The sequence below is a fragment of the Scyliorhinus torazame genome, chromosome 3 (assembly GCF_047496885.1).
Source record: "Scyliorhinus torazame isolate Kashiwa2021f chromosome 3, sScyTor2.1, whole genome shotgun sequence".
In the NCBI taxonomy this organism is placed as follows: Eukaryota; Metazoa; Chordata; class Chondrichthyes; order Carcharhiniformes; family Scyliorhinidae; genus Scyliorhinus; species Scyliorhinus torazame.
The window spans coordinates 147,709,625-147,735,202 of record NC_092709.1 but is presented as its reverse complement, the minus strand read 5'-3'; the positions used below and the strand labels follow the sequence as shown (position 1 = coordinate 147,735,202).

Here is a 25,578-nt window from a genome sequence, read left to right as displayed (position 1 = left end):
GGAGTCTGACTTAAATTTAAGTTGTTGCAAGGATTTCCCAGGGCTTGGGAAACCCAGCAGTGAAAGGGAGCGGGGAGCTGCCAGCTAAAGAAGTTAAGGGCCTTTTACAGCATTGCTTGCGGGCCAGAGGGCAGGATTACTTCCTCCAAGCTGCTCAAGGAAGCCTCTGGTCTCTATTCCACTGCAATCACTGATATTACCCTCTCCTTCCCCAACCCCACCCAACCCCCATCACTGGTCATTCCATGCCATAATCACAGATACCTCACCACCCTAAACCCCCAACATTCACCTTCCTCTTCAAATTAGTTTTCACTTCCCTTCCCCACAAATCTCAGTTTATCTTCTCCCTCCTGATTGTCTCTCAGTCAATCCCCCTTAACTATCTTAGCCTGACAGCCTCTCTCACTGTGATAATATTGGTTGTCAGCTGGTAGAGTTGGTGGTGTTTTGATGGGTCAAGCAGGTTCTATCGCTTTTCATCCCTCTCACTGTTATCTACCTGTGGCTGCTGCCATTTATTGGAAGTTCCTGATACCATTTTGGATTATATCGCATTGGCGGCATTATGGTCAGAATCAGCATTTGCCTTCCATGTATTAATATTGACATTAATATTGCTGACCTTCACAGAAATTTTGAGATTGTCTTTGAAATGTTTCCTTTGACCCCCATGTGAAGAGGCTCCCTGGCATAGCTCAGACTATTTTGCCAATGTTGAGTCTCATTGCCTGATGAGATGTCATCACCATGTCAAAGCCCAAGAACATTACCAATGCTGTCTTAGATGGGGGACAAAAGAACAAACATGAGCATCCTCCAAGATGCAGATATGCTAAGCATAGAAGCGATAATAACCCCACATCAGCTGAGAGGGGCCAGTTTTGAATGGCATTTGCAATAATATGATTGATTCTGTTTCAATTGCTATGAGTGTAAAGATTATGGGCGGGATTCTCTGAGCCCCCGCCAGGTCAGAGAACCGCTGGGGGGGCGACGTGAATCCCGCCCCCGCCGGCTGCCTAATTCTCCGGCCCGCGATGGGGGGGGGGTGCGGGGGGATCTGGCCCTGGGAGGTGCCCCCATGGTGGCCTGGCACGTGATAGGGGCCCACTGATCCGTGGGTGGGCCTCTGCCGTGGGGGCACTCTATTCCTCCGCATCGGCTGCTGTGGTCCTCTGCGATGGCCGACGCGGAGACGAACCCTCCCTGCGCATGCGCTGGGATGACGCCAGCACACGCTGGCGTTCCCGCGCACGCACCAGCCGGCGGAGACCCTTCGGCACCAGTTGGCATGGTGCCAAGCCCCTTCCGTGCCAGCCGGCGGGGCGCAAACCACTGCGCCGCTGACCTAGCCCCTGAAGGTGCGGAGGAGACTGCACCTTCGGGGCGGCCCGACGCCGGAGTGGTTCACGCCACTCCTTCACGCCGGAGTTGCCCGCCCCACCGATTCCCGCAGAATCCCACCCTACAGCTATTTGAGAATTATCAAAAGCTGTAATATGGTCACAAATAATGAATGTAAATACTTATTGCTCAATGATGTAAGGCCAGAAAAGATTTGTTTTTAAAGAAGAAAGTGAGTTTTGAACCTCCACTGCTTTAGCCAAGGTAGTGTCAGGTTTGAAGGTGAGTAGTTCTATGAGATTGGAATTTGCAAGGTGCATTACTACTCGTTCCAGTTCAACAGCAACAGTCTATATTTACATAGCACCTTTAATGTAATAAAGCTTCCCAAAGTGCTTCATAGCAGCATTATAAAACAAAATATGACACAGAGCCACATCAGGAGGTATTAGATTAGATGACTGACTAAATTATGGTCAAAGGGGTAGATTTAAGGAGTGTCTTAAAGAAAGAAACTGTGGTAGTGAGGGTGACAAGTGAAAGGTGGGATTTCCTAAGCTTAGGGCGTATGCAGCTGAAGGCAGAGCCAATGGTGGAGCAATTAAAATCAGAGATGCTCAGGAGGCCAGAATTAGGGAAGCGTAGATATCTTGGGCTTGTGTGATAAGAGCCTAACTGTGGGCAGAATCTTGATTGGAGGGATCCAAATGTGGAGCATGAATTCCAGAGGCTTCAAAATGTTCAGAACTTTGGGAAGGAAAAAAGGGTTGGTGATGAGACAGGAGTTTGCAAGGACTGAGGCGAACGCTTCTACTTTACGTTTCCCTTCCGATTTCAGAAATGTAATATGGTTTTAAAATAACGCTACTTAATTTGATGTGATTTTATATTTTAATTTTACCATTGCTTCTGTCTTTACCAAATGTTATAGTACTATCTCAGTTTCTGTTGTTATATCATGAACCAACAAGCATTTTAGATTTAACTAGATGTACAGTGCTATGGACAAAAGAGACACTTGCAGCCAGTGAATGGATTACATCACAACCCATCCATTTGGAATGGCAAAAAAAGATAAATCCAACGATTCTAATAATAAGTATTTAAATAATATATTAGAATTCAGTTACTGTTAAGGAGATTGCAAATATGAGCAATTTTTTTCAGCAAATCCTATTTTGTTTCTAACTTATTGAATTCTAATGTAGCAATTCTCAGATTTAGCCATCGATAAGAAGCTTTACCTGTCCCGCCATACTTAGTTTCATACAGCAAGTTCACATTGTGTAACCATTGTGGGAAGAAGTGTTCTAGCCAGGAGGAAATATCATCTACTAATTATAATTAAATAGTTAGGTTCATTCTGGATCAAAATATGCATAAGTAAATGTATAACAATTGGAAGTTTGTTCTTGCAAGCTCAATTAACTTTTATGTGGAGGCACAAAAAAATTAGTTGCGTATATCTAGCAACATTATACACTGACCTACACCCTGCCGCCCCCCCCCCCCCCCCCCCCCCGATCCCGTCACTGTCAATGTGTTTTCCCATTGTTCACACCTTCCACCACGTGTGAGGGGCACAGTGGGGAGCACCATTGCTTCACAGCGCCAGGGTCCCAGGTTCGATTCCCGGCTAGGGTCGCTGTCTGTGTGGAGCCTGCACGTTCTCCACGTTTCTGCGTTGGTTTCCTGCAGGTGCTCCAGTTTCCTCCCACAAGTCCAGTAAGATGTGCTGTTAGGTGAATTGGACGTTCTGAATTCTCCCCCCGTGTACCTGAACAGGCACCGGAATGTGGCGACTCGGGGCTTTTGACAGTAACTTCATTGCAGTGTTAATGTAAGCCTACTTGTGACAATAAAAATGATTATTATTGGGAATCTGCAGCAGGAAGTTGCTGTCAGCAGAACCATAAGATCCCATTGGCGGGAACGGTTGGAAAATTCAGCCCCATCTATAAATCTGTTTGGGTTTTAATAATGGGGATATCAATAATCACAGAACATGTTTTTGAGAGTATTTTACCAGCTGTTCTTGGGTGAAATTCTCCACCTCGCGATCCGCAAACGTGAACCGCGATCGGGCAGAGAATCGAGCGTCAGGCCAAAATCGAGATCTGAGCCCAGCACTGAATCAGACGCCATGGTCCAGTCCCTTGCTGGTGGCGATAACGAGGTTTGCGCACCGCGTGGGCAGCAGCATGCAAAACTGACATTTGCATGCATTTAAATTTCATTACAACTTTGACCCAGTCTGTTCCTGGCCCCCGTGATTCTCCGCCCCTCTCAGGCAGAAGTCTCCTGGGTGTGAATTACTACAAGTATTGACAAACGTGGACTGGGCCCATTGGCTGTGGAGGGGGAGCGGGAAAAACACTGAAAAACCGTTGAAAATTGTCAGGCTTGCTGGGGGATAGCTGCCCATTCTGGGGGCACTAGCAGGTAGTGAAAAAGTCTGTGGACTTGATGTCCCCCTCGTCACAGGGGTGGCCTGGCTCAGCCTGCCATTGCCACAGTCTGTCTTTTAAATGCACCCCTTTAGTGCTACAGGCTCCTGGTTGCTCACACTGTTGAGTGCTGCTGTGTCCTTTAAATGCTCAGAAGGCCTCTGGTCATCTGGGAGCCCACCCTGGTCACCCCTCTGGACACCCTCATACCCCAGCTGTATCATCAAGGGCCAAACTCAATCAGGAGTCCACCGGGTGTAGGCACTCCTCAGAAGCGCTGCCTAGTGCAGAGAAAGCAACAAATCAGCAGAGCTCACCCCAACCAGTGGACACCTGCATTGGAGCCTTTGGAACCCTCCCTGGTTCTCTGCCCCTCTCAGGACAGCGGCTTCACCAGTGAGCCCCCATCCCATCGGATCACCAGCTCTCTCCTCCTGGTGAAACTAGCACTACGACTGCTTCTACCACCACCCCCGAGGCATTGTCCAGGAGTGCAGGCTTGAGTTTGAGGCCCAGCAGGGGGAAGAGGGTGTCCCTCCGCTCCTCGCTGTCACGGACCTGTGGGCCTACCTCGGACTCCCAACCATTGGGGAGAGGTCCTCTCTGAGACATCTGGCTGGTTGTAGTGAGCGTGTGATAAATGGAGCGCTTAAAAGCAGCTTCAGCTACCAGGCTCTATGGCACTAACTCAGGCCCCAGTGGTTAGAACACCACTGCGATGGGAATTGCTGACCCATTAGCATGTCCTGAATTGTTCCACGAAAAGCAGCCCCAATGGGAATGGGAATTTCACGCAATTCAGTCCTGGCGTCAACATTTAGGGCATGATCTACCTGCATTGCACTCGAAAAACAGCACGGTGCTGCCAGTAGACGCTAAACCTCGTGAGAGCTAACGATGTGAATCCCGCCCATTGTGGCCGGGATCACTTTCTGACAAATCTGCATATTAGACAGCTAGTTTCACTTTAAACGCATTCCCGAGATTTAACCAAGGCATGATCTAACCCCCTCACCTTGGAGACCTTATGCGAGTACCATTCAGGGCTGAGCTCCACAAATGTGGGGCTCTCCTAGGGAATCAGAGGCCCCCAGGTGCTTGCCCTCTGGAAAGTGTGGTACCCTGGCACTGCCACCTGTGTGCCAGCCTGGCACTGCCAAGGTGCCCAGATGGCATTTTTCATGTGCCAGGGATTGGGCGTAGACGTGCCCTGCATGGGTGTGGTAGGAGCCAAGGACCTCCTTATAGGTGAGTTGGGGCTTGGGGGTCATGTCGGGGGAGTCGAGAAATTGGGACGCCATTTAAAAATGGCAACACGATCTCTCCCTGCACTGAGAAGTTCCGCCGAGCAGAGCTCCTCAGTGCAAAATACGGGACTAAGTGCGGCCTTGGCCGTGCATTCCTCTCTGAGGCCCCCGATCTACCCGAATGGCCGTTCGATAGCTCCGAGCACAGGGAAACAATTGGCTAATCGCACGCTAATCGCACACTGTTCCCATTTGGGTAGATCGCGTCCTTAGTCTCCCAAACGAAGAATCTCACCCCTTGTCATGCAACCAATCAAAAATTATGGGCTGGGTTTTATGCGCCCTACCACCTAGCCCCAATCATCAACCTTCCACCAGACATGTTTCACATGGAGACACGTAAAACATGACAGATGGCTAGCCATCAATAGGAATAAAATAAATGTAGGTTGTTTACTGGCAGTGAACTGACAGCATTCTGGTACATGTGCTACTGAGCAGAATAGAAGAAGCCGTATTGCAATAATGTAATTCCCAAAGCATATAATATCACAAAATGTATGACTGGATAGAACAAGTTACTTTTGTAATTGATGATCGGGTTGTTCGCTAGGTATTATAATAATTGCTAATCAAATCATTCAACATGTCTGTTCTTTCTGACCATATTTTTCACTTTCTAGAGCCAATAGCAAGTAAGAACTACAAATGGACATCCAAAACATTTGTAAGTATCATTAATTTCATTTTGAAACCAATAACTGTGCTGCTAGGTTATCAAGCAATAGTTTTTGCTGTAATTATCTCTCACTGCCAATCATATGAGAAGTGATTAGTCCTAAATGTATACAAATATCAACCACACGGACTTCCGGTGGCGGCCATGTAGTGAGTGGATGCACACAGGGCGGTCCAGCTCGAAGGCGTTGGTTTTGGCTCTTTTCACCTGTGTGTTGGGTAGATTCGGCAGAAAAGTGAAGCGGAAAGGGTAAGGGAAGAAGTTCTTCCCAGGATGGGCATGTTTGCTGGCTATCAGACCTGGCAGAAGACAGTGCGAGACCTATACATGTTATGCCAGGATGCTTGCATAAAGTTATAGTCAATGGCACTCAAATTCTGGTGAAACAATTCACAATGCCAAAACACCAATGCTTTTTGTTGATATTGACACGGTTGAAACAGTTCACAAACTATTTAATAATAATAATCTTTATTAGTGTCACAAGTAGGCTTACATTAACACTGCAATTAAGTTACTGCGAAAATCCCAGCTACACCAGCTAGACCCAGGTTTTATTTCTGTACTTGTCACATCACCACTTGTCTTTGTATTATCCTTTAATCACCCTAGCCCTCCACACTATCATAGCCCTACCCTCTTATTATTTCCCCGTTACACCAGCACCCAGCCACACCTTACACCCACCTATCTTTTCTTGGGCTCCACACTTGTTTAAAAACTGTTCATCTCTATTTTCTTCCAGTTCTAATGATAAGACATTGACCGAAAACATTTATTCTGTTTCGTTCTCCACAGGTGCTGCCCAACTACCTAGTGTGCTTCCAGTGTTATTAAGTTCTGAAGCACTTCTTAGGCCAAACAAGTGCCTGCCAACTTTTTAAAACTATCTGTTTCAGGTGGTCAAACTCCACTGGGCAGAATGTAACTCTTATTCCTGAGTTATATTACATTATGTGCATTGATACAAAGCCAAAACTATTTTGCATCAACATAATTGTGTTGAATGACTGACCTAGAAAAATCACATTTCAGATCATTTTCTAACAAATTAGAATTCATTTTGATCAGAGAGAATCAAGAGCAGTGTAGCTCTGCACATTGACCTTCATGCCTCAGCATCCAGCTTCCATCAAGCAAGACTTTGCAATGGGAGAGGAGTTCAGAGAAAGATACCTTCTCAATTAACACATAATCTTAGAGCTAACAAAAAAAATACCTTATATAAGCAATTGTATCCAAAAGAAATGTCATGAATTGTTATATTTGCTTAGGCTCAGTCTCCCCAAGTGTTTCCATTATATTTTCAGTCAATAACCCAGCATAATCTTCAGCAGTTAATCACACAGGGCTCAGTGAGAACCTCTCTGATCACATGCTTTTCTTGTCGGCTTAGATGTTTGAATGGATTGCTTACCTGCCGAAATCCAGGATGAATTGGCACCATTGTCTATTTTTCTGAAGTGAATTAAGTCCCCGAGTTCCATTGCAGCATCCTATTAAAGCAGCAAAACCTAGCATCAATGATTTACTTCCTTTTCTCCACCAGTAATTGAAATGTTTAGTTTGGAACTCAGGTGGCCCTGTTTTGGGGAAGAGGTGACAGTATCTATTTGACCTCTAAATAATAAACTCCCTCAATATTGCACGATTATTTTACTCTTCTTTCTCTATTCTTTACTCTCCCTCTGATTGTGTATCTAATCCTCTTTCATCTACAGCTCTAATCTTCCACCACCCCGACTGCCACTGATTCTCTCATCTCCAATTAGAAAACCCCTGATGACACATATCCATATTCTTAGCTTTCAGTAAGTCTGTGTGGTGCACTGGTTAGCACTTTGAACCCACACCAGACTAACAGGATGAACGACCTGCTGAGAAATGAACTTGGCTCGTTCTTTAGTAGTACTTATCGGAAACTGTGAATAATTTAATAAAAGATCAGGTAATTTTATTAAGAGACATCAGGGGCTGGATTCTCCGTTGTCAGGATTCTCCTTTGCACCAGCAGCGAACCCACGCCCGGGTATTTCCAACGGCGTGGGACTGCCCACAATGGGAAACCCCATTGGTCTGCTGGCAAGGCGGAGGATCTCGCCACCAGTGAGGGCGCGCCGCACCAAGAATCTCGTGTAGCGGGACGGAGAATCACGCTGCCAGCGAGGGCGCACTGCACCAAGAATCTCGTGCAGCGGGACGGAGAATCCCGCCGCCAGCGAGGGCGCGCTGCACCAAGAATCTCGTGTAGCGGGACGGAGAGTCACGCTGCCAGAGAGAGCGCGCCGCACCAAGAATCTCGTGCAGCGGGACGGAGAATCCCGCCGCAAGGGAGGGCGCGCTGCACCAAGAATCTCGTGTAGCGGGACGGAGAATCACGCTGCCAGAGAGGGCGCGCTGCACCAAGAATCTCGTGTAGCGGGACTGAGAATCACGCTGCCAGCGAGGGCGCGCTGCACCAAGAATCTCGTGTAGCGGGACGGAGAATCCCACCGCCAGTGAGGACACGCTGCACCAAGAATCTCGTGTAGCGGGACGGAGAATCCCGCCGCAAGTGAGGGGGCGCTGCACCAAGAATCTCGTGTAGCGGGACGGAGAATCCCACCGCCAGTGAGGGCACGCTGCACCAAGAATCTCGTGTAGCGGGACGGAGAATCACGCTGCCAGTGAGGGCGCGCCGCACCAAGAATCTCGCGTAGCGGGACGGAGCATCACGCTGCCAGAGAGGGCGCGCCGCACCAAGAATCTCGTGTAGCGGGACGGAGAATCACGATGCCAGAGAGAGCGCGCCGCACCAAGAATCTCGTGTAGCACGACGGAGAATCACGGTGCCAGAGAGAGCGCGCCGCACCAAGAATCTCGTGTAGCGGGACGGAGAATCACGGTGCCAGAGAGAGCGCGCTGCACCAAGAATCTAGTGTAGTGGGACGGAGAATCACGGTGCCAGAGAGGGCATGCTGCACCAAGAATCTCGTGTAGCGGGACGGAGAATCACGCTGCCAGTGAGGGCGCGCCGCACCAAGAATCTCGCGTAGCGGGACGGAGCATCACGCTGCCAGAGAGGGCGCGCCGCACCAAGAATCTCGCGTAGCGGGACGGAGCATCACGCTGCCAGAGAGGGCGCGCCGCACCAAGAATCTCGTGTAGCGGGACGGAGAATCACGATGCCAGAGAGAGCGCGCCGCACCAAGAATCTCGTGTAGCACGACGGAGAATCACGGTGCCAGAGAGAGCGCGCCGCACCAAGAATCTCGTGTAGCGGGACGGAGAATCACGGTGCCAGAGAGAGCGCGCTGCACCAAGAATCTAGTGTAGTGGGACGGAGAATCACGGTGCCAGAGAGAGCGCGCTGCACCAAGAATCTAGTGTAGTGGGACGGAGAATCACGGTGCCAGAGAGAGCGCGCCGCACCAAGAATCTCGTGTAGTGGGACGGAGAATCACGCTGCCAGTGAGGGCGCGCCGCACCAAGAATCTCGTGTAGCGGGACGGAGAATCACACTGCCAGTGAGGGCGCGCTGCACCAAGAATCTCGTGTAGCGGGAGGGAGAATCACGCTGCCAGTGAGGGCGCGCCGCACCAAGAATCTCGTGTAGCGGGACGGAGAATCACGCTGCCAGTGAGGGCGCGCTGCACCAAGAATCTCGTGTAGCGGGACGGAGAATCACGCTGCCAGTGAGGGCGCGCCGCACCAAGAATCTCGTGTAGCGGGAGGGAGAATCACGCTGCCAGTGAGGGCGCGCTGCACCAAGAATCTCGTGTAGCGGGAGGGAGAATCACGCTGCCAGAGAGGGCGCGCCGCACCAATAATCTCGTGTAGTGGGACGGAGAATCACGCTGCCAGTGAGGGCGCGCTGCAACAAGAATCTCGTGTAGTGGGACGGAGAATCACGCTGCCAGAGAGGGCGCGTCGCACCAAGAATCTCGTGTAGTGGGACGGAGAATCACGCTGCCAGTGAGGGCGCGCCGCACCAAGAATCTCGTGTAGCGGGACGGAGAATCACGCTGCCAGTGATTCACAATTTGCCATAAGGGAGACTACAGACAAGAGTGAGTAAGCAGCTCCCCTAGTATTGCAGACTTCCCTGTGGTGCAAAGTACTGAAAACTGCAAGTACATTGAATTGCGGCTGTCAAATGTCAACTCTGCCAGATACCGAACCAAAAGAAATTCCGCTCCCTCAATGTCCTGGTGACGCGAGGCCATATTCAGTAAATCATATCAGTCATTGCAAGTATCTTACTGACAGGTGCCATGCTCCCATTGTATCGATTTTGAGTCACCACCGTGAACAAAAGTGATGATAGCAATAAGTGGTTGCCGCTGCGCTCGAAGATTCCCTGAGCTTGACGCTGCTATGCATTTATTCTGAGATCTTCCATTCCCGATTGTCCAAGAATTGCAGCATCCCTCAAGGAACTCTGTCGGAGTGAAGTCAAGTCAGGGGAAGACGTGTTGCATGGTAGCACAGTGGTTCGAACTGTTGCTTCACAGCGCCAGGGTCCCAGATTCGATTCCCGCTTAGTCACTGTCTGTGTGGAGTCTACACGTTCTCCCAGTGTCTGTGTTTGTTTCCTCTGGGTGCTCTAGTTTCCTCCCACAAGTCCCGAAAGATGTGCTTTTTCGGTGAATTGGATATTCTGAATTCTGCCTCAGTGTACCCAAACATGTGCCGTAGTGTGGCGACTTGGGAATTTTCACAGTAACTTCATTGCAGTGTTAATGTAAGTCTACTTGTGACACTAACAAAGATTATTATTATTATGGGACATAACCCTTTTTATGCCCCTAGCTACCATATGATAACTTTAAAGGAGCAATCTTTGAATGTTAATGAATGGAGGAGTGAATGGGTGACTGAATGAATGGGTGAATAGGTGAATAAGTGACTGGGCAGGTGGGTGCGTGGATAGAGTGGATAAGGGTTACATGGATTTGATGGTTGCGGTTCATAGAATTCCTATAGTGCAGAAAGACACCATTTGACCCATTGAGTCTGCACCAACCCTCTGATAAAGCATCCTACCCAGGCCCACTCCCCTTTTCTATCCCTGCAACCCCACATAACCTGTACGTATTTGGACTGTGGGAACAAACTGGAGCACCCAGAGGAAACCCACGCAGACACGGGGAGAACGTGCAGACTCCACACAGACAGCCACCCAAGGCTGGAAGCAAACCAAGGCCCTTGGCTATGTGAGACAGCTGTGATAACCACTGATGGTATGTTGATGAAGTAGGTAAGATACATACATAGATACATAGAAGATAGGAGCAGGAGGAGGCCTTTTGGCCCTCCGAGCCTGCTCTGCCATTCATCACGATCATGGCTGATCATCCAACTCAATAGCCTAATCCTGCTTTTCACCATAGCCTTTGATCCCATTCTCCCCAAGTGCAGGCCGCCTCTTGATATGTAAGGTTGGTGACATGGACAGTTGGGTGAGGGAGGTGGTGGGTGGATGATGTGGCAGGTGGGTGAGGTGGATAGTTTGGTCAGGAGATAGTCGGGTTGGGGAGTTGTTAGTTCGATTGGATGGCATTCGTTAGGTGGTTAGGGGGCATGGTTGGGTCCGGGGATAGTGGAGCTTTTGAAGGTTAGTTGGATTGTCAGCTGTAGGCCGGTCATATCAGGTCAGGGCTTATTCAGGTCGGATTGGAGGAATAGTCAGATGGTCGGTAGTCAGGTGGTTAGTCAGATGAAGAGGGTAGTAGGGTCTGAGGGTGGTTGGGTTGGGGGGTTAATTGTGTTGGGGTAGTCGGGTTTGGAGTATTTGGGTTGAGGAGTAAAGGGGTCGTGGGGTAGTTGAGGCGATGGGGTGGTCAGGTAGTCGGTGATTACGGTAGCATAGTGGTTAGCACTATGGCTTCACTGTCCCAGGGTCCCAGGTTCAATTTGTGGCTTTGTGCGGAGTCAGCATGTTCTCCCCATGTCTGCTTGGTTTCCCTCTGGGTGCTCCGGTTTCCTCCCACAAGTCCCGAAAGACGTGCTGTGAGGTAATTTGGACATTCTGAATTCTCCCTCTGTGTACCAGAACAGGCACCGGAATGTGGCGTTTAGGGGATTTTCACAGTAACTTCATTGCAGTGTTAATGTAAGCCTACTTGTGACAATAAAGATTATTATTATAAAAAGATTAGTTGGGTTGTGAGAGTGGGCAGTGGAATCAGGGGTAGTTAGGTTGGGGGCAATCGGGTCGGGGTGGGGGGTAGTGGGGTCGGGAGGGGTAGTTGGGCCATGGGTAGTCAAGTCAGGTGGTAATCAGGTCGTGGGGGCAGTCGAATCCTGTAGGTAATGTTATCGGCAATGGTATTCGTGTTGGGGCATACTCAGTTCAGGTAAAGACACTCAGATCAGGAGGTGGGCAGGTCGGGAGATGGTCAGAGGTAGTGGAGTCAGGGGGTAATTGGGTCGGGGGATAGTTGGGTGGTTGGGGGGTAATCGCATTGGGTGTTGGCTGGTCAGGGGCTTGTCGGATGGTCAGTTGGGCAGTTGAGGGATAGTCGCGTGATCAGGTTTAGTCCTGGCATTGATAGGGAGTGGGGGTGATTGGAGCGGGTCAGATGTTTGATTAGGTTTAAATCAGTCTAACATTTCCTGGGTAACTATTCATGTAAGTACATGGGAACTATCCAAAATCTCCAACTCTAACTCACAAATCAGATGCATTCACAGGTGGTCCCTGGGAGCAGTGTCATTGCCCATTGGACAATTCCCAAGGAGACCAATGGATCAGGAGTTCCACAGATTCTGATCCACATCCTCAGTCATACGTCCAGTCTCTGAGTATCCAGAGACCAGAAGATTTGGCCCAATACCTCCAAACCTATACTGCTTTGAGGAACCCTACAGTACTCGGAGAGATATGCAGCATGCTGTACAAGTTCACCATCAGGAGGAGGCAGCCAATGCCACCAGCTATACAATGAGCAGCTGAGAAATGGGTTCATGAGAATAAAGGAGGAACACTAGACAGCCCCTTTATGGCTGGGATGTATGAAAGTTCAATACCAGCAAATGCAACCCCAATTTTTCATTCACAAACAGTACCACATCTTCCCTCTATTACTGACCATCATAGCTCCACTTGGCTACAATGCAAAAGTGAAAGTTACCACAAAATAAACATTCTAGACCAAATTTATTAATCAAGCTATGCCATAAGGAGTACAAACATCAACAAATAATTGTTGTGCATTCCCTCAGTGTCTGTCTTCCATGTGCCTTTGTCTGTTCTAGTGCTCCCCAGTGACCAAAGCATGGCTGCTGGAGGGCTTCTGACCTTTCATGGACCAGACTGCAGTTGGCCCCAGAGGATGCCTCTGAGCAGTCGTTCCAGCTTCAGACCACAGTATCTCAGCATTGTTGGTAACCGCGTGGGCGAGTTGCCGACAAGCAGCAACAAGGTGGAGTAGCAATTGTGGGAGGTCAGACGCTGTCATCCTGGAGGAGGACAGCAGTGTTGTGCTTCATCGAATCCACCGTCACTCCCCCAGGACTGCACCTCAGCAATCTGAATAATCTGTTAGAGGAACTGCTGCTGCACCCTGCAAGCTCTATGGGGCAGTGGTACCTGCAGCTATGATGGCAGCTATCTGAGATCGCACAATTGCAGTCGGTGCAGCACACAAACGTTGATGGTTTCTGCTTGTGCTGCAATGGGAGCTGAGACATTGGCCATCGAGTGCTGCATCATGGTTGAGTCTGCAAGTGTCCTCATGAAGGTAGACACCATGTCCACACTGGCAAGGTAGGGCACCTGCATACAGCCCTGTGCCAAGTTGATGTCAGACTCCTCATGCCTCTGGATATTGGCAGCAGGCTTTCTGACAGATATGGGCAGCATGGTAGCTTAGTGATTAGCACAGTTGCTTCACAGCTCCAGGGTCCCAGGCTCGATTCCCGGCTTGGGTCACTGTCTGTGCGTTCTCCCCGTGTGTGCGTGGGTTTCCTCCGGGTGCTCCGGTTTCCTCCCACAGTCCAAAGATGTGCAGGTTAGTTGGATTGGCCATGCTAAATTGCCCTTAGTGTCCAAAATTCCTTAGTGTTGGGTGGGTTTACTGGGTTATGGGGATAGGGTGGAGGTGTGCGGTTGGGTAGGGTGCTCTTTCCAAGAGGCGGTGCAGACTCGATGGGTCGAATGGCCTCCTTCTGCACTGTAAATTCTATGAATCTATGACAGGGCTGTCAATGCACCAAGCATTTTATTTGCATATCATCAGTCTTCCTCTTGTAGGCTGCTCCTTCAGTGCCCTCATCTGAGTCCTCTGCAGCAGAAACCATGGCTAACATTATCCATTGGCAAGCTAGAAGCCATGTTGCCTTTGTCCCCTGCCCATCCCGTGCAGGTCGCTTATACTCAGTGGGCGGGATTGACCTCCGTGTGTTCCCAAGGCAGAGGCGGCTTGCTATTGGCAACCAGCAGGATCTTCTGGTCTCGCTGATGTCTATTGCATTTTGTGTAGCTCGCCTGTCCCATCGCTGGGGAACCTGCCAATGGGGGGGGCGGTGTCCTTCAGGAGGACCAAATATCCCACCGGCAAGAAGGGCTGGAAAATCCCACCCAGAGTCTCACCATGTACAGATCTCTGCTCCAAGCTGTTCTCTAAGGTATATGCAGGGTCAATATCTGCCAGTGTGCGAGTGAGCGATGGTGTTTCTTCTACTTCAGTGTCTTCCTGTTCTTATGCCTCTTGCTCTTCCAACACTACCCTGACCAAATTGTAATTTTTGCGTTTCTAAAGGAGAAATGCACAAGCGCAGGATTGCGGTGAGGGGAGGGGAGAAAGAAAGAGGCGTCTCCTTGCACCATCTGTGGTTTGCAAATCAGTTAGGGAGCAGGAGAATGTGAGAACACCAGTGACTACATTTTAAAAGTAACCCATTGCACTTTGAGTAACCTGTGGATATGAAAGGTGCTGTATGAATGCAAATTCTCTGTCTATGCCAAAAGAAAATCCACATCGCTGCAACATTGAATTTATTTTGCTGGAAAACTGGTGAAGCACGTCTGTCACCGAGGCTGGTATTCTTCCCATTCTCTCCAGATAACCTGTGCCTTAAGGTGTACAAGATGCTCATTGGGAAGTTTATCAATGTTATACATTTGTAAGTTTGTTTCTACTTTTTTTTCTTAATGTATATTCTACTAGCAAAACTATAATTTATTGCCGACCCCTAGTTTCCCTGTACAGCTAAATAGAATGCCAAACCACACCAGAAGGCAGTAAAGAGTCACCAATGTTGATGTGGGACTACAGACATGAGCATGTTTCTTATCTTAAGGGCAAGGAGATAAACTGCACAGTTATAAACTGCCAGCCATATATACTTTTGCAGGTTCTTAGACCTAGAACAAGTCCTTAGTTCTCATCTCGCCACTCTGCATCTCGGCTAGTGCTTCAGTAAGTGCAGTGTTTCTTTAGGGAACAAGTAGACAGAATTATTCAGCAAAATATGTTTCAATACAAAAGTCAGAGTTTGGGTTCAAAAATGTTATAATGGTTCCAAAAATTCATGGGTCAACAATCTGAGCAACATCAATCGCTCACTCTATGGCAGCATTCTCAGAGCTCTGGAATAGCCTGAACTATATTCGCACCCATATCACTAGAGCAGGCATTTTCAAAGTCGAGGTTGCGACCTGTGGGTGGTTCGTGGGCTGGTGTCGGGAGGGTCGCGGAGCCGTCCGTCGCGGCGCTGTCGCTTGCACAAATTCACGCGCAACAGCCGCAGCAGCCGTCTTTGAACAATGCCGGCTGCGAGCGGCCTTCGAAAAGGCCGCTGTGATATTTTAAATAATGACTTATCTAAAATATATATATTACTCTTGAATCCACCAGATTATAAAATGACCACTAGTCCTCTTGTTGAAAGACGAACTATTTAATGAGTAATAAAATAATAAACTGTGAGTCCTTTTACTCAATACTAAACTAACTACAAAGAAATAAAGTACAATACAGATAACTATAAAACTCTACAGTATGATAACAAACTAGTTCTAACTTCTCTCACTCTCGCTATTCTATGTCTTGCTTGTTCACTGTTCTGGATCACACTCTCTAACTAACTAAAAAGAGCGCGAATCCGGGGCGGGATTCTCCGTAATTGGCGCGATGTCCACCGACCGGCGCCACAAACGGCGCGAATCAGTCCGGCATCACGCCGCCCCAAAGGTGCGGAATTCTCCACATCTTGAGGGGCCGAGCACTCACCTTGAGGGGCTAGGCCCGCGCCGGAGTGATTTCCGCCCCGCCGGCTGGCGGGAAAGGCCTTTGGCGCCCCGCCAGCTGGCGCGGAAATGACTTTGCCAGGCGGCGCATGCGCGGGAGCATCAGCAGCCGCTCACGGCATCCCCCCGCATGCACAGTGGAAGAGGTCTCTTCCGCCTCCGCCATAGTGGAGATCATGGCAAAGGCGGAAGGAAAAGAGTGCCCCCACGGGGAGGATGTGCAGACTCCGCACAGACAGTGACCCAAGTCGGAATCGAACCTGGGACCCTGGAGCTGTGAAGCAATTGTGCCATCCACAATGCTACCGTGCTGCCCATAAATGGGTCGTGAAGGTCGGCCGGCATGGGTCACAAAGGTCAGCCAGCGTGGGCCGCAAAGGTCGACCCGCGTAGGTCGCGAAGATACGCCAGCTTGGGCCGCGAAGGTCGGCTGGTGTTGGTCGCGAAGGTCGACCTGTGTGGGTCGCGAAGGTCGGCCTGCGTGGGTCACGAAGTTCGGCCGGCGTGGGTCGCGAAAGTCGGCCGGCGTGGGTCCCGAAGGTCGGCGTGAGTCGCCAAGGTCGGTCGGCATGGGTCGTGAAGGTAGGGCGGCGTGGGTCACGAAAGTCGGCCAGCGTGGGTCCTGAAGGTTGGCCGCTTGGTAAAAATAGGTCCCTGGAAAAAAAGTTTGAAAAACACAGCACGAGAGCCATGCTGAAAGTGCCCACCATTATTAAGATGTTGGAATATCCACAAAAGACAGCCTCAGATGTTATTGAGATACTGGGTGAGAATCTCCCATTACAAAACTAAGTGCTCCTGCCAGCAGGTTAACAGGAGTTGTTCCCGATGGCACTACAAGCATGACCGAGGTGGGATTCCATCACGTTTAGTATGCCAAAATATTCATAGCGGTAGCACGCCAGCAAGCCTGCACTTACCGATTTCGGAAAGGGCGCCCCACACAGAGTTCAGAGATCAGCCCTCCTCTCCCCAACAATGGAAATGGTCACCCCTGCAGCCCTGCTGACAAGGGGAGTGCCCCTAACCCCTCAGCAAAGAGGGCCATCCTCCCCAACCACTAAAATAAGGGGTCATCCCCCCAACACCATGCAGACATGAGGGTGACCCAACCCCACCCCTCCCCTTTGCCCACACCTCAACCATCCCATTTCAGGCCCCCCCTCTTCAGGCCCTGATCCTTGGCATTGTCAACAGCTCCATGTCCTCTGGCACCCCGACTGGCGCGTGGACCCTGAGAAGGGTCAATGTGGTAAGTCCATTGCCCATGTACCCTTCTGCTGCTACCTGGCTGCAGAGGGAGGATCCCCCAAGGTGGTTGGGTGGGCTCGGGCTGGGGGTAAGGGGTTGACCTCCAGAAGGTGACAAATGTTGAACTCTTTACCCGTCAGTCTGGCCTCCATAAAACTCGAGATGGATTTGTAGGACTAGTATTATTTATTTTTAACCAACTTGCAAGTCTAACTCACTTCTCAAGGACACAGAACACAGAACCAGTCTCCTGGGCCCCTTGGAAACGAATGAGGTCCGAGGCAAAGGGATCTCTGCAAATACATTCAAATGGCATCAAGTTTCACATACAGATTCCCATAGGTCATCCTATACCCCTCCTGACCTGGCCATACATCCTAATTGGCTCACTTCTCATTCCTTAACCCTGGGCCTCTTGTTACCCAGCATCCTTTTCCCCTCCTCGACCAGACACCCCTCCCCCCTTCCTTGCCATGCTTGCTGAAATCCTTTGTCCTTTGTCTTTTGTGAACTCACTAGAATTAAACTGGCCTACATCTACATTACTGTAACTAATATTCAAACTAACTATTTTATATCGCATTCGTCATTCCCTCCTTTTATCATTTCATGATAACCTATCTATTCTATTCGTAGCTACGGCCCCTCATCTAAAAGATTTGTCACTGCATTTCCAATTCCTGTTGCAGCCCCCCTTCATCCGCTGCACCCTCGTGGATCCTAACAGCCAAGATTCTAGGGGCGTCTATCTGTTCCAGTGCACCCCGCATTCTACCCATCACGCATTTAAGGATGGCCAGGCCCACAAAGATGCAGCCAAGTGCCACTGCTAAATACATGGCCATATTTATCAACCAGTCCTTCCAACCTCCAAATCCCCAGTTACCCCAAGAGCCAGGGTCCTGCATTCCGTCCAGATGATCCCGTATGCGATCCATAAATTTAGTGATGTTAGCGGTTAGGTCTTGAACTCCCATGATACACTTGCCCTGCACTATGGCACATACCCCACCCTCACGGGCCAGAAGATAGTCAAGAGCATCCCGGTTCTGTATTGCAAACAACCGCAGCTGAGACAATTCCTTGGTTATTGCCCCAAGGGCTCCCAAGGTTTCGTTTCCCAGGATGGTAAGGCCACAAATAAAATAGTTCCTATCGCTGACTGCCAAGCAACCCCCCACACCTCCCAGTTGGATTGGATTGGATTGGATTTGTTTATTGTCATGTGTACCGAGGTACAGTGAAAAGTATTTTTCTGCGAGCAGCTCAACAGATCATTAAGTACATGAGAAGAAAAGGGAATAAAAGAAAATACATAATAGGGCAACACAACATATACAATGTAACTACATAAGCACTGGCATCGGATGAAGCATACAGGGTGCAGAGTTAATGAGGTCAGTCCATAAGAGGGTCATTTAGGAGTCTGGTGACAGTGGGGAAGAAGCTGTTTTGAGTCTGTTCGTGCGTGTTCTCAAACTTCTGTATCTCCTGCCCGATGGAAGAAGTTGGAAGAGTGAGTAAGCCGGGTGGGAGGGATCTTTGATTATGCTGCCCGCTTTCCCCAGGCAGCGGGAGGTGTAGATGGAGTCAATAGATGAGAGGCAGGTTCGTGTGATGGACTGGGCGGTGTTCACGACTCTCTGAAGTTTTTTGCGGTCCTGGGCCGAGCAGTTGCCATACCAGGCTGTGTTGCAGCCAGATAGGATACTTTCTATGGTGCATCTGTAAAAGTTGGTAAGACGCTCAGAATTCCCCACCCGGCTGAGTGGCCCCGGTTGGGTGCGAGAACCTGAGGTTGTTTCCAGTTCTCGCAGAATTCAGCTGAGACTGCCCGGCGTGCTAACTGATTATGCAGTATCCACGCAGAGGGGCAGGGGACTGTGGTAGGGACTAGAGTCCCAAGAGCAATTTGGCGGGGAAATGGGGGTGACAAAACATTGGTCGCTGTGCCATTAAAAAAAAAGTAGTATCCTTGCTCCGTGTACAGGCTAGCATCACAATCAGTATATCGGTTGCGTAGGGATCCCCCAGTAGCCCTGTTTATCCAGCTTTGGAACGCCCGTTCGGGCCTCCTAGCAATGCGGAAAGCCTTAGTCCCAACAGTGATATGAGAGACATTCGCTCAGCCACAAAGGAGCTGGAGGCTGGCGTTCAATGGAACGCAGGTGGTGTTGTAACAGACGCAATGGCCAGACGCCTGAGTGATAAGACACCTCCTGTCCGTACAGGTGGGGAACAGACATGTTATATTCATTTCCACCTCTACCAGCAAACAGCTGTACCCGTCACTGCCGAAGCAATTCTCGTATGACCGGGAGTCTCTATTTGGAGTGAAGTGGCTAGGTATGTACGCCCTCCACCGTTGCAGCCTATCATACTGTGAGTGGGAATTATCCCGAGGAAGGGGAAGGCAAATAGCCGGTGGTGCTGAACCCGGATCGTAAGGAAGAGTGACTTGCTCGGGCTGTGGCTCAGAATGCTGACAATGAACCACCGTTTGGGGAGTGTCCCAAAGCGGTGAAACAGAAAATAACCTAGACACCGATGCGGGGTTCGGGTAGCAGACAACCCGTCCCTGGCCATACAAGCGGTGGTAAATCTGGTAGAAGAGATTCATACTACCCGGGTTTTCCTCAGTCTGGGTCCTAAATGAATTAAGTGTATCTCCTGATAACTTACGTTCTATTTGTACTCCCCTCCTTACACGCCCTGTCCTCTCTCTAGTCCCCCTCTCTCTCTCACAACCTCTTCCTACCCTCTCCTGACGGTCTAACTTTACCTTTATGGCACCAAACTTAACACATCCAAAATCAAATTTACATGTACTCCAAAAACAAGGCAATGTCCATGTAATGTTCCCTTCCCATCGCCGGGACCGGTGCAATTGCTTCATGAGTCCCGCATTGTCCGTTAACCTGATGACCTTCCATGAGTCGATACCATGTCCTCGTATATGGGGGCAGCGAAGAATATCACCTCTGCATAAACAAAATGTCCTTGTAGTTGGGGTTACAGATGTAGATGATATTTCCCTTTCCATGTCCGTCGTGATGTCACTCCAAGCGAGGCGAGGCCGAAGATTACACAGGCGGTGCGCAGCCACCCCATCATGCTCCACACCTGTAAAACAGCGCTGGGGAAGGGAGGCAGGTTAGTAACCGACCTTTTTACCGTGGTAGAGGTGGACCCAATTTACAGTGGTGGAGTGGACCCAAGCACTCCACCCCTCTACTTTAACTGCAGTGGGGGTGGTAAGGAGAACTTGGGAGGGCCCCTCCCGGCCCCTCCCATCGTGTCTCCAACCCTTTCCGAGTCCAATTTTTGACCATGACATAACTACCGGGCTGCACTGAAAGTGAGCTAGGTAATGGGGGCGGTGGCGGGTGAGCCGCACGGACCTGGCCATGGAGCTCTTTGAGGACCTTAGTGAGGGCTAGAACATAGGTGGTCATTTCTTCAGTCATATGGTGAAACTGAACCAGTCTAGGAACATGCAGGTTTCAGGGAGTTCTAAGGGGCCTGCCATAAAGGATCTCGGCAGGAGAGAGCCGGGCCGGTCCCGCAGGTGCAATCCGCAGCTGGAAGAGGGCAACGGGGAGCAACTTAAGCCATGTCATTCCCGTGTCTGCTCTTAATTTAGCCAATTTAGTTTTGAGGGTCTGATTGTGTCCCTCAACCAACCCGGCCGCCTGCGGTCTGTACGCACAGTGTAACTGCTGGCGTATGCCCAACTGGGAGCAGAACTCTCTATTAATCTGTCCAATAAAATGAGGCCTGTTATCAGAACTTAACTGAGGTGGTATACCGCACCGGGGAATGATTTTCCGCATCAGAACTTTAACCACAGTAGCAGCTTTATTAGCGGTAGTCGGATACGCCTCGACCCATCTGCTGAACACATCCACAATGACCAAAACATATTTATAACATTGACACCTTTCCAACTCAATGTAATCCATTTGGAGCGTCTCAAAGGGACTACTGGGCAATGGGGTTTGCCTCATACCACAAAGGATACCTTTGCCGGTGTTATTTTGCTGACAAATCAAACACCGATTACTGATACTCTGGGCCAGCCCCTGCATTTTAGGGTGCCACCAAGTGGCCAGCAACAAATCACTAGTCCCCCAAGCCCCACAATGAGTTGCAAAGTGTACACATTCGATGACTCATAAAGCCAGTACATCAGATATACAAGTCTGATGTGCTGGCGTGGTCCATAAAGAGGAAATAGAATCATATGTACAACCTAACCGTTTCCACATTTGTTTATCACTCTCAGGAGCGTCCTCCTGTAACCTTATGATGTCTTGGATGGTTGGCATTGGCTTGTCAGAGGCAGACCTATTTTTGCAGAACGTTTAGTCTGACTTAACATTTTAGGCACCATCACTTGCTGAATTTGCGCGGGCATAAGGAGGGCCTGCAGTAGGTCATTAACTAAACCCCGGTGGGATATTTCCGTGCCGGCCGAGGTAAGGAAACCCCTAGTCTTCCAGAGCTGTGGGTTGGCTGAAGTCGAGTGTTAATCGTTTCAGGGATCTCAAAATATTTTATGGAAGTGCCGTCTGGCGTGACTTGAAGTGCGTACTCTGTTGGATCTGAATGATCCACTGCCCTCCTTACCATAGGCCCCAGATCCTTGGCATGGTACTGGTTGTGGATCAGACGTGTAATATGAGGGCCCACAGAAGCTGACTGTGGCCATAAATGTGGTGGTATTGTAACAAAATTGGCTGTACCTTCTTTTCCCGTGACTGTGGCTGTAGCCTTGACTGGCCATTTGGTCCCAATTAACGGCCGGTATTTGTCCTCCAACTCCCTGTTTTGTCCGTTTCTGTCATAGGCCAGGGTAACGTGGTGCAGTGAATGTTCAATGTCTAACGTCCACCACTGGGGAGTGATAGAAATATAGCACTGTTGTCTCATCCTCCATGATTTAACCATTACCCCTTCGTCTCCGCACTCTGGCTGGAGCTGGAAGATACACAGTAAATCTCGGGCCAACAAGTCACAGTCCAATCCAGTAGTCACCACAAACTGATGACCCGCAGACTTATTCTCGTAAGTGACTGTCACAGGTTCAGAAATAGGATACTCACACACCTATCCTTGGAACCCCAACAAATGCTGCGTGTGGTCGGATAGTGGTAGTCGAAGTTCTGATTGCACCGAAGACATGGCTGCTCCAGTGTCGATTATAAATAGGTAATGTTGATCTCCTATCTGCAGAGAAATAATAGGTTCCCTGTCCGATTGGAGAGTCCTTATGACTAAATTAGCTAGTCAATCCTGTGTTGGGAAAAGGGTTTGCCTGGGAGAAGTCAGTGTACCTCGTCTGTCCTCCCCTTGGTGGGTACCCCCTCCTTTGAGTCGGGTAGTCTCCTTCTGCTGCCCGTCTTTTAAAGGGGCATTCCTGTTGCCAGTGATCTGCACGGCCGCAATTAAAACATGTATTGTTCCCTCTATATCTGCCCCGTCCTCTTTTCCCAGTAGACCAATGGCCCCTTAGAGGGTGCGGCAGTTGTGAAGCTGTTGGTGCATACGGTGGGCCATAAAGAGGAGCTGAGGGTCCATTTGGGTGGGTTTGATATCCTACCCCATGTTGATCCACCCACCCAAGGTCACAATATTGGGGTTCCAGCTGGTAAGCCACCGTATCTGCAATACATGGCCATATTTATCAACCAGCCCTTCCAACCTCCAAATCCCCAGTTACCCCAAGAGCTAGGGTGCTGCATTCCATCCAGGTGATCCCGTATGCGATCCATAAATTTAGTGATGTTAGCGGTTAGGTCTTGAACTCCCATTATACACTTGCCCTGCACTATGGCGCATACCCCACCCTCACGGGCCAGAAGATAGTCAAGAGCATACCGGTTCTGTATTGCAAACAACCGCAGCTAAGACAATTCCTTGGTTATTGCCCCGAGGGATCCCTGGTTTCAGCACCAAATGACAAATGTTGAATTCTTTACCCGTCAGTCTGGCCTCAATAAAACTCGAGATGGATTTGTAGGCATAGTATTATTTATTTTTAACCAACTTGCAAGTCTGACTCACTTCTCAGGGACACAGAACACAGAACCAGTCTCCTGGACTCCTTGGAAACGAATGAGGTCCGAGACAAAGGGATCTCTGCAAATACATTCAAATGGCATCAAGTTTCACATACAGATTCCCATAGGTCATCCTATACCCCTCCTGACCTGGCCATTCATCCTAATTGGCTCACTTCTCATTCCTTAACCCTGGGCCTCTTGTTACCCAGCATCCTTTTCCCCTCCTCGACCAGACACCCCTCCCCCCCTTCCTTGCCATGCTTGCTGAAATCCTTTGTCCTTTGTCTTTTGTGAACTCACTAAAATTAAACTGGCCTACATCTACATTACTGTAACTAATATTTAAACTAACTATTTTATATCACATTCGTCAAAGGAATGCGGGCCTCGTGACTGGACTGCCCCTTCTACCCCTAGGGGACCAGAAGATGACTCTTGGCATAGTGATTTCAGGCAGGTCCATGACCAAAATCTTCGCTCTGTGCAAGAAGCCCGTTTTGCGCAGCAGGGTGGAACTGGAGACACACGGTGGGTCTGCCACCTGGCACGATCCCAATTTTGGGCCAACGCGTGATTATTCATCCAATCACGATTTGTGATATTAACTATTGGAGGGGGGAATGGGGGAGGGGGTTGGGGGTCGGTGAGAAGCGGAGAATCATGGCCACTATCTCCCTGGAAAAAAGATGTAGCTGGGCGGGATTCTCCGAGTCCACGCCAGGTCGGAGAATCACCAGGGGGATAGCGCGCGAATCCTGCCATGCCGCTCCGTTGCCGGGCCACTGATTCTCCAGCCAATCGCGCCGGCACGGCCACAGTGGCGCAGATCGGGGCCGTTGAAAGCGGCCCCCGTGGCGATTCTCCGCGTTCGACGAGCCGAGTGCCCGCCGAGTCCCATCGGCATCGTTTGCGTATAGTCCTACCCCGCGGGACCTCAGCGTTCTGGCTGCGGGGGCCGTCCTGGTGGGGTAGTGTGGAGAGCCGACTCCAGGGGGGCCTCCATGGTGGCCAGGCCCACGATCGGGGGCAACCTATCGGCGGGCGCACTCATTCCGGGGGGGGGGGTGGCTATGTTCCTCAGCACCGGGCCCTAGGACTCCTCCACGTTGCCCGAAAGCCGGCGCGGAGACGGCCGTGGCGCGCATGCGCGGACCTGTGCTGGCCATGTAGGGCCGGCTTTCGGCGCTGGAGCACCGCACAGTACTCTGGCGCAGTGCTAGCCCCCGTGGAAGGGAAGAATGACTGGGCCTGGAGGCCCGTTGACGCCGGAGTCGTTCGCGCCAGTTTTGACCCCGGCATCAACATTTGGCCGGGATTTCGGAGAATTCCGGCCGCTGTCTCTCCAACCTGTCATGAAGTTCCCCCAGAGCAAATTCACAAGTATTGAAATGAATTGGTGAAACAATTGAAAAAATCCTTAATTGTTTTCTTACAGCTTGTTTTAACCTCTTTTTAAAAAAAAATTTAGAGTACCCAGTTCAATTTTTCCAATTAAGGGGCAATTGAGCGTGACCAATCCACTACACATCTTTTGGGTTGTGGGAGCGAAACCCACGCAACACGGGGAGAATGTGCAAACTCCACACGGGCAATGACCCAGAGCCGGGATCGAACCCGGGACCTCGGCGCCTTGAGGCAGCAATGCTAACCACTGCACCACTGTGCTGCCCTTAACCTATTTTTAATGCTGGCACCATTTCTTTGTATAGTTCTGGTCATATTCCTGTCCGGAATTCCCAGATAGGCACTATTTGCATGGGTTACTAGGAAGGTACGCCTGATCTGACTGGGCATACCCTCTGCTAACCATACACCAGATCAATGCAGAGAGCATAGAATATAGGATGGAAATGTGGCGCGGCAGGGCGGAGAATCCACCCCAGGAACTCCCGAATTGGGGAGTCATCGTGCCTGGTTCCTTTCTCTTACCCCCCTATGCTGATTGTATATTTGGGGCAGCACAAATCTATGGATGGGACCTGACACATGGTCTAAATTCTGGCTCCAGCCAAAATTAGGACAGGGGTAATAGACAAAGGTTGCAGACTTTTGAGGGACAGTGTTTGCTTTTATGCATCTCAAACCCCGCCGAATTTTAATAAAAGTAATGCTTCAGCTGTAACCCTCACGTGCAATCTTTGCCTGTGAGCTATTACTTCACCTGCTATTCCTTTCCGCCATTTTCTGTTTCCACTTCAGGTTTCTAACTTCTGTAGCTTTTCTTTTGCTCCTACACATCGGACAATTC

The 25,578-nt window shown here is 49.9% G+C and overlaps 1 protein-coding gene across 1 annotated transcript in view; it reads left to right on the top strand.

The window, feature by feature from the left end:
• LOC140408747 (cytokine-dependent hematopoietic cell linker-like) overlaps positions 1 to 25,578 on the top strand; it is a 314,639-nt gene that overhangs the window by 169,758 nt on the left and 119,303 nt on the right. The window contains exon 6 of the mRNA XM_072496381.1: positions 5,725 to 5,768. Within this exon, the coding sequence (XP_072352482.1) occupies positions 5,725 to 5,768 (44 nt within the window). The remainder of the gene's footprint in view (positions 1 to 5,724; positions 5,769 to 25,578) is intronic.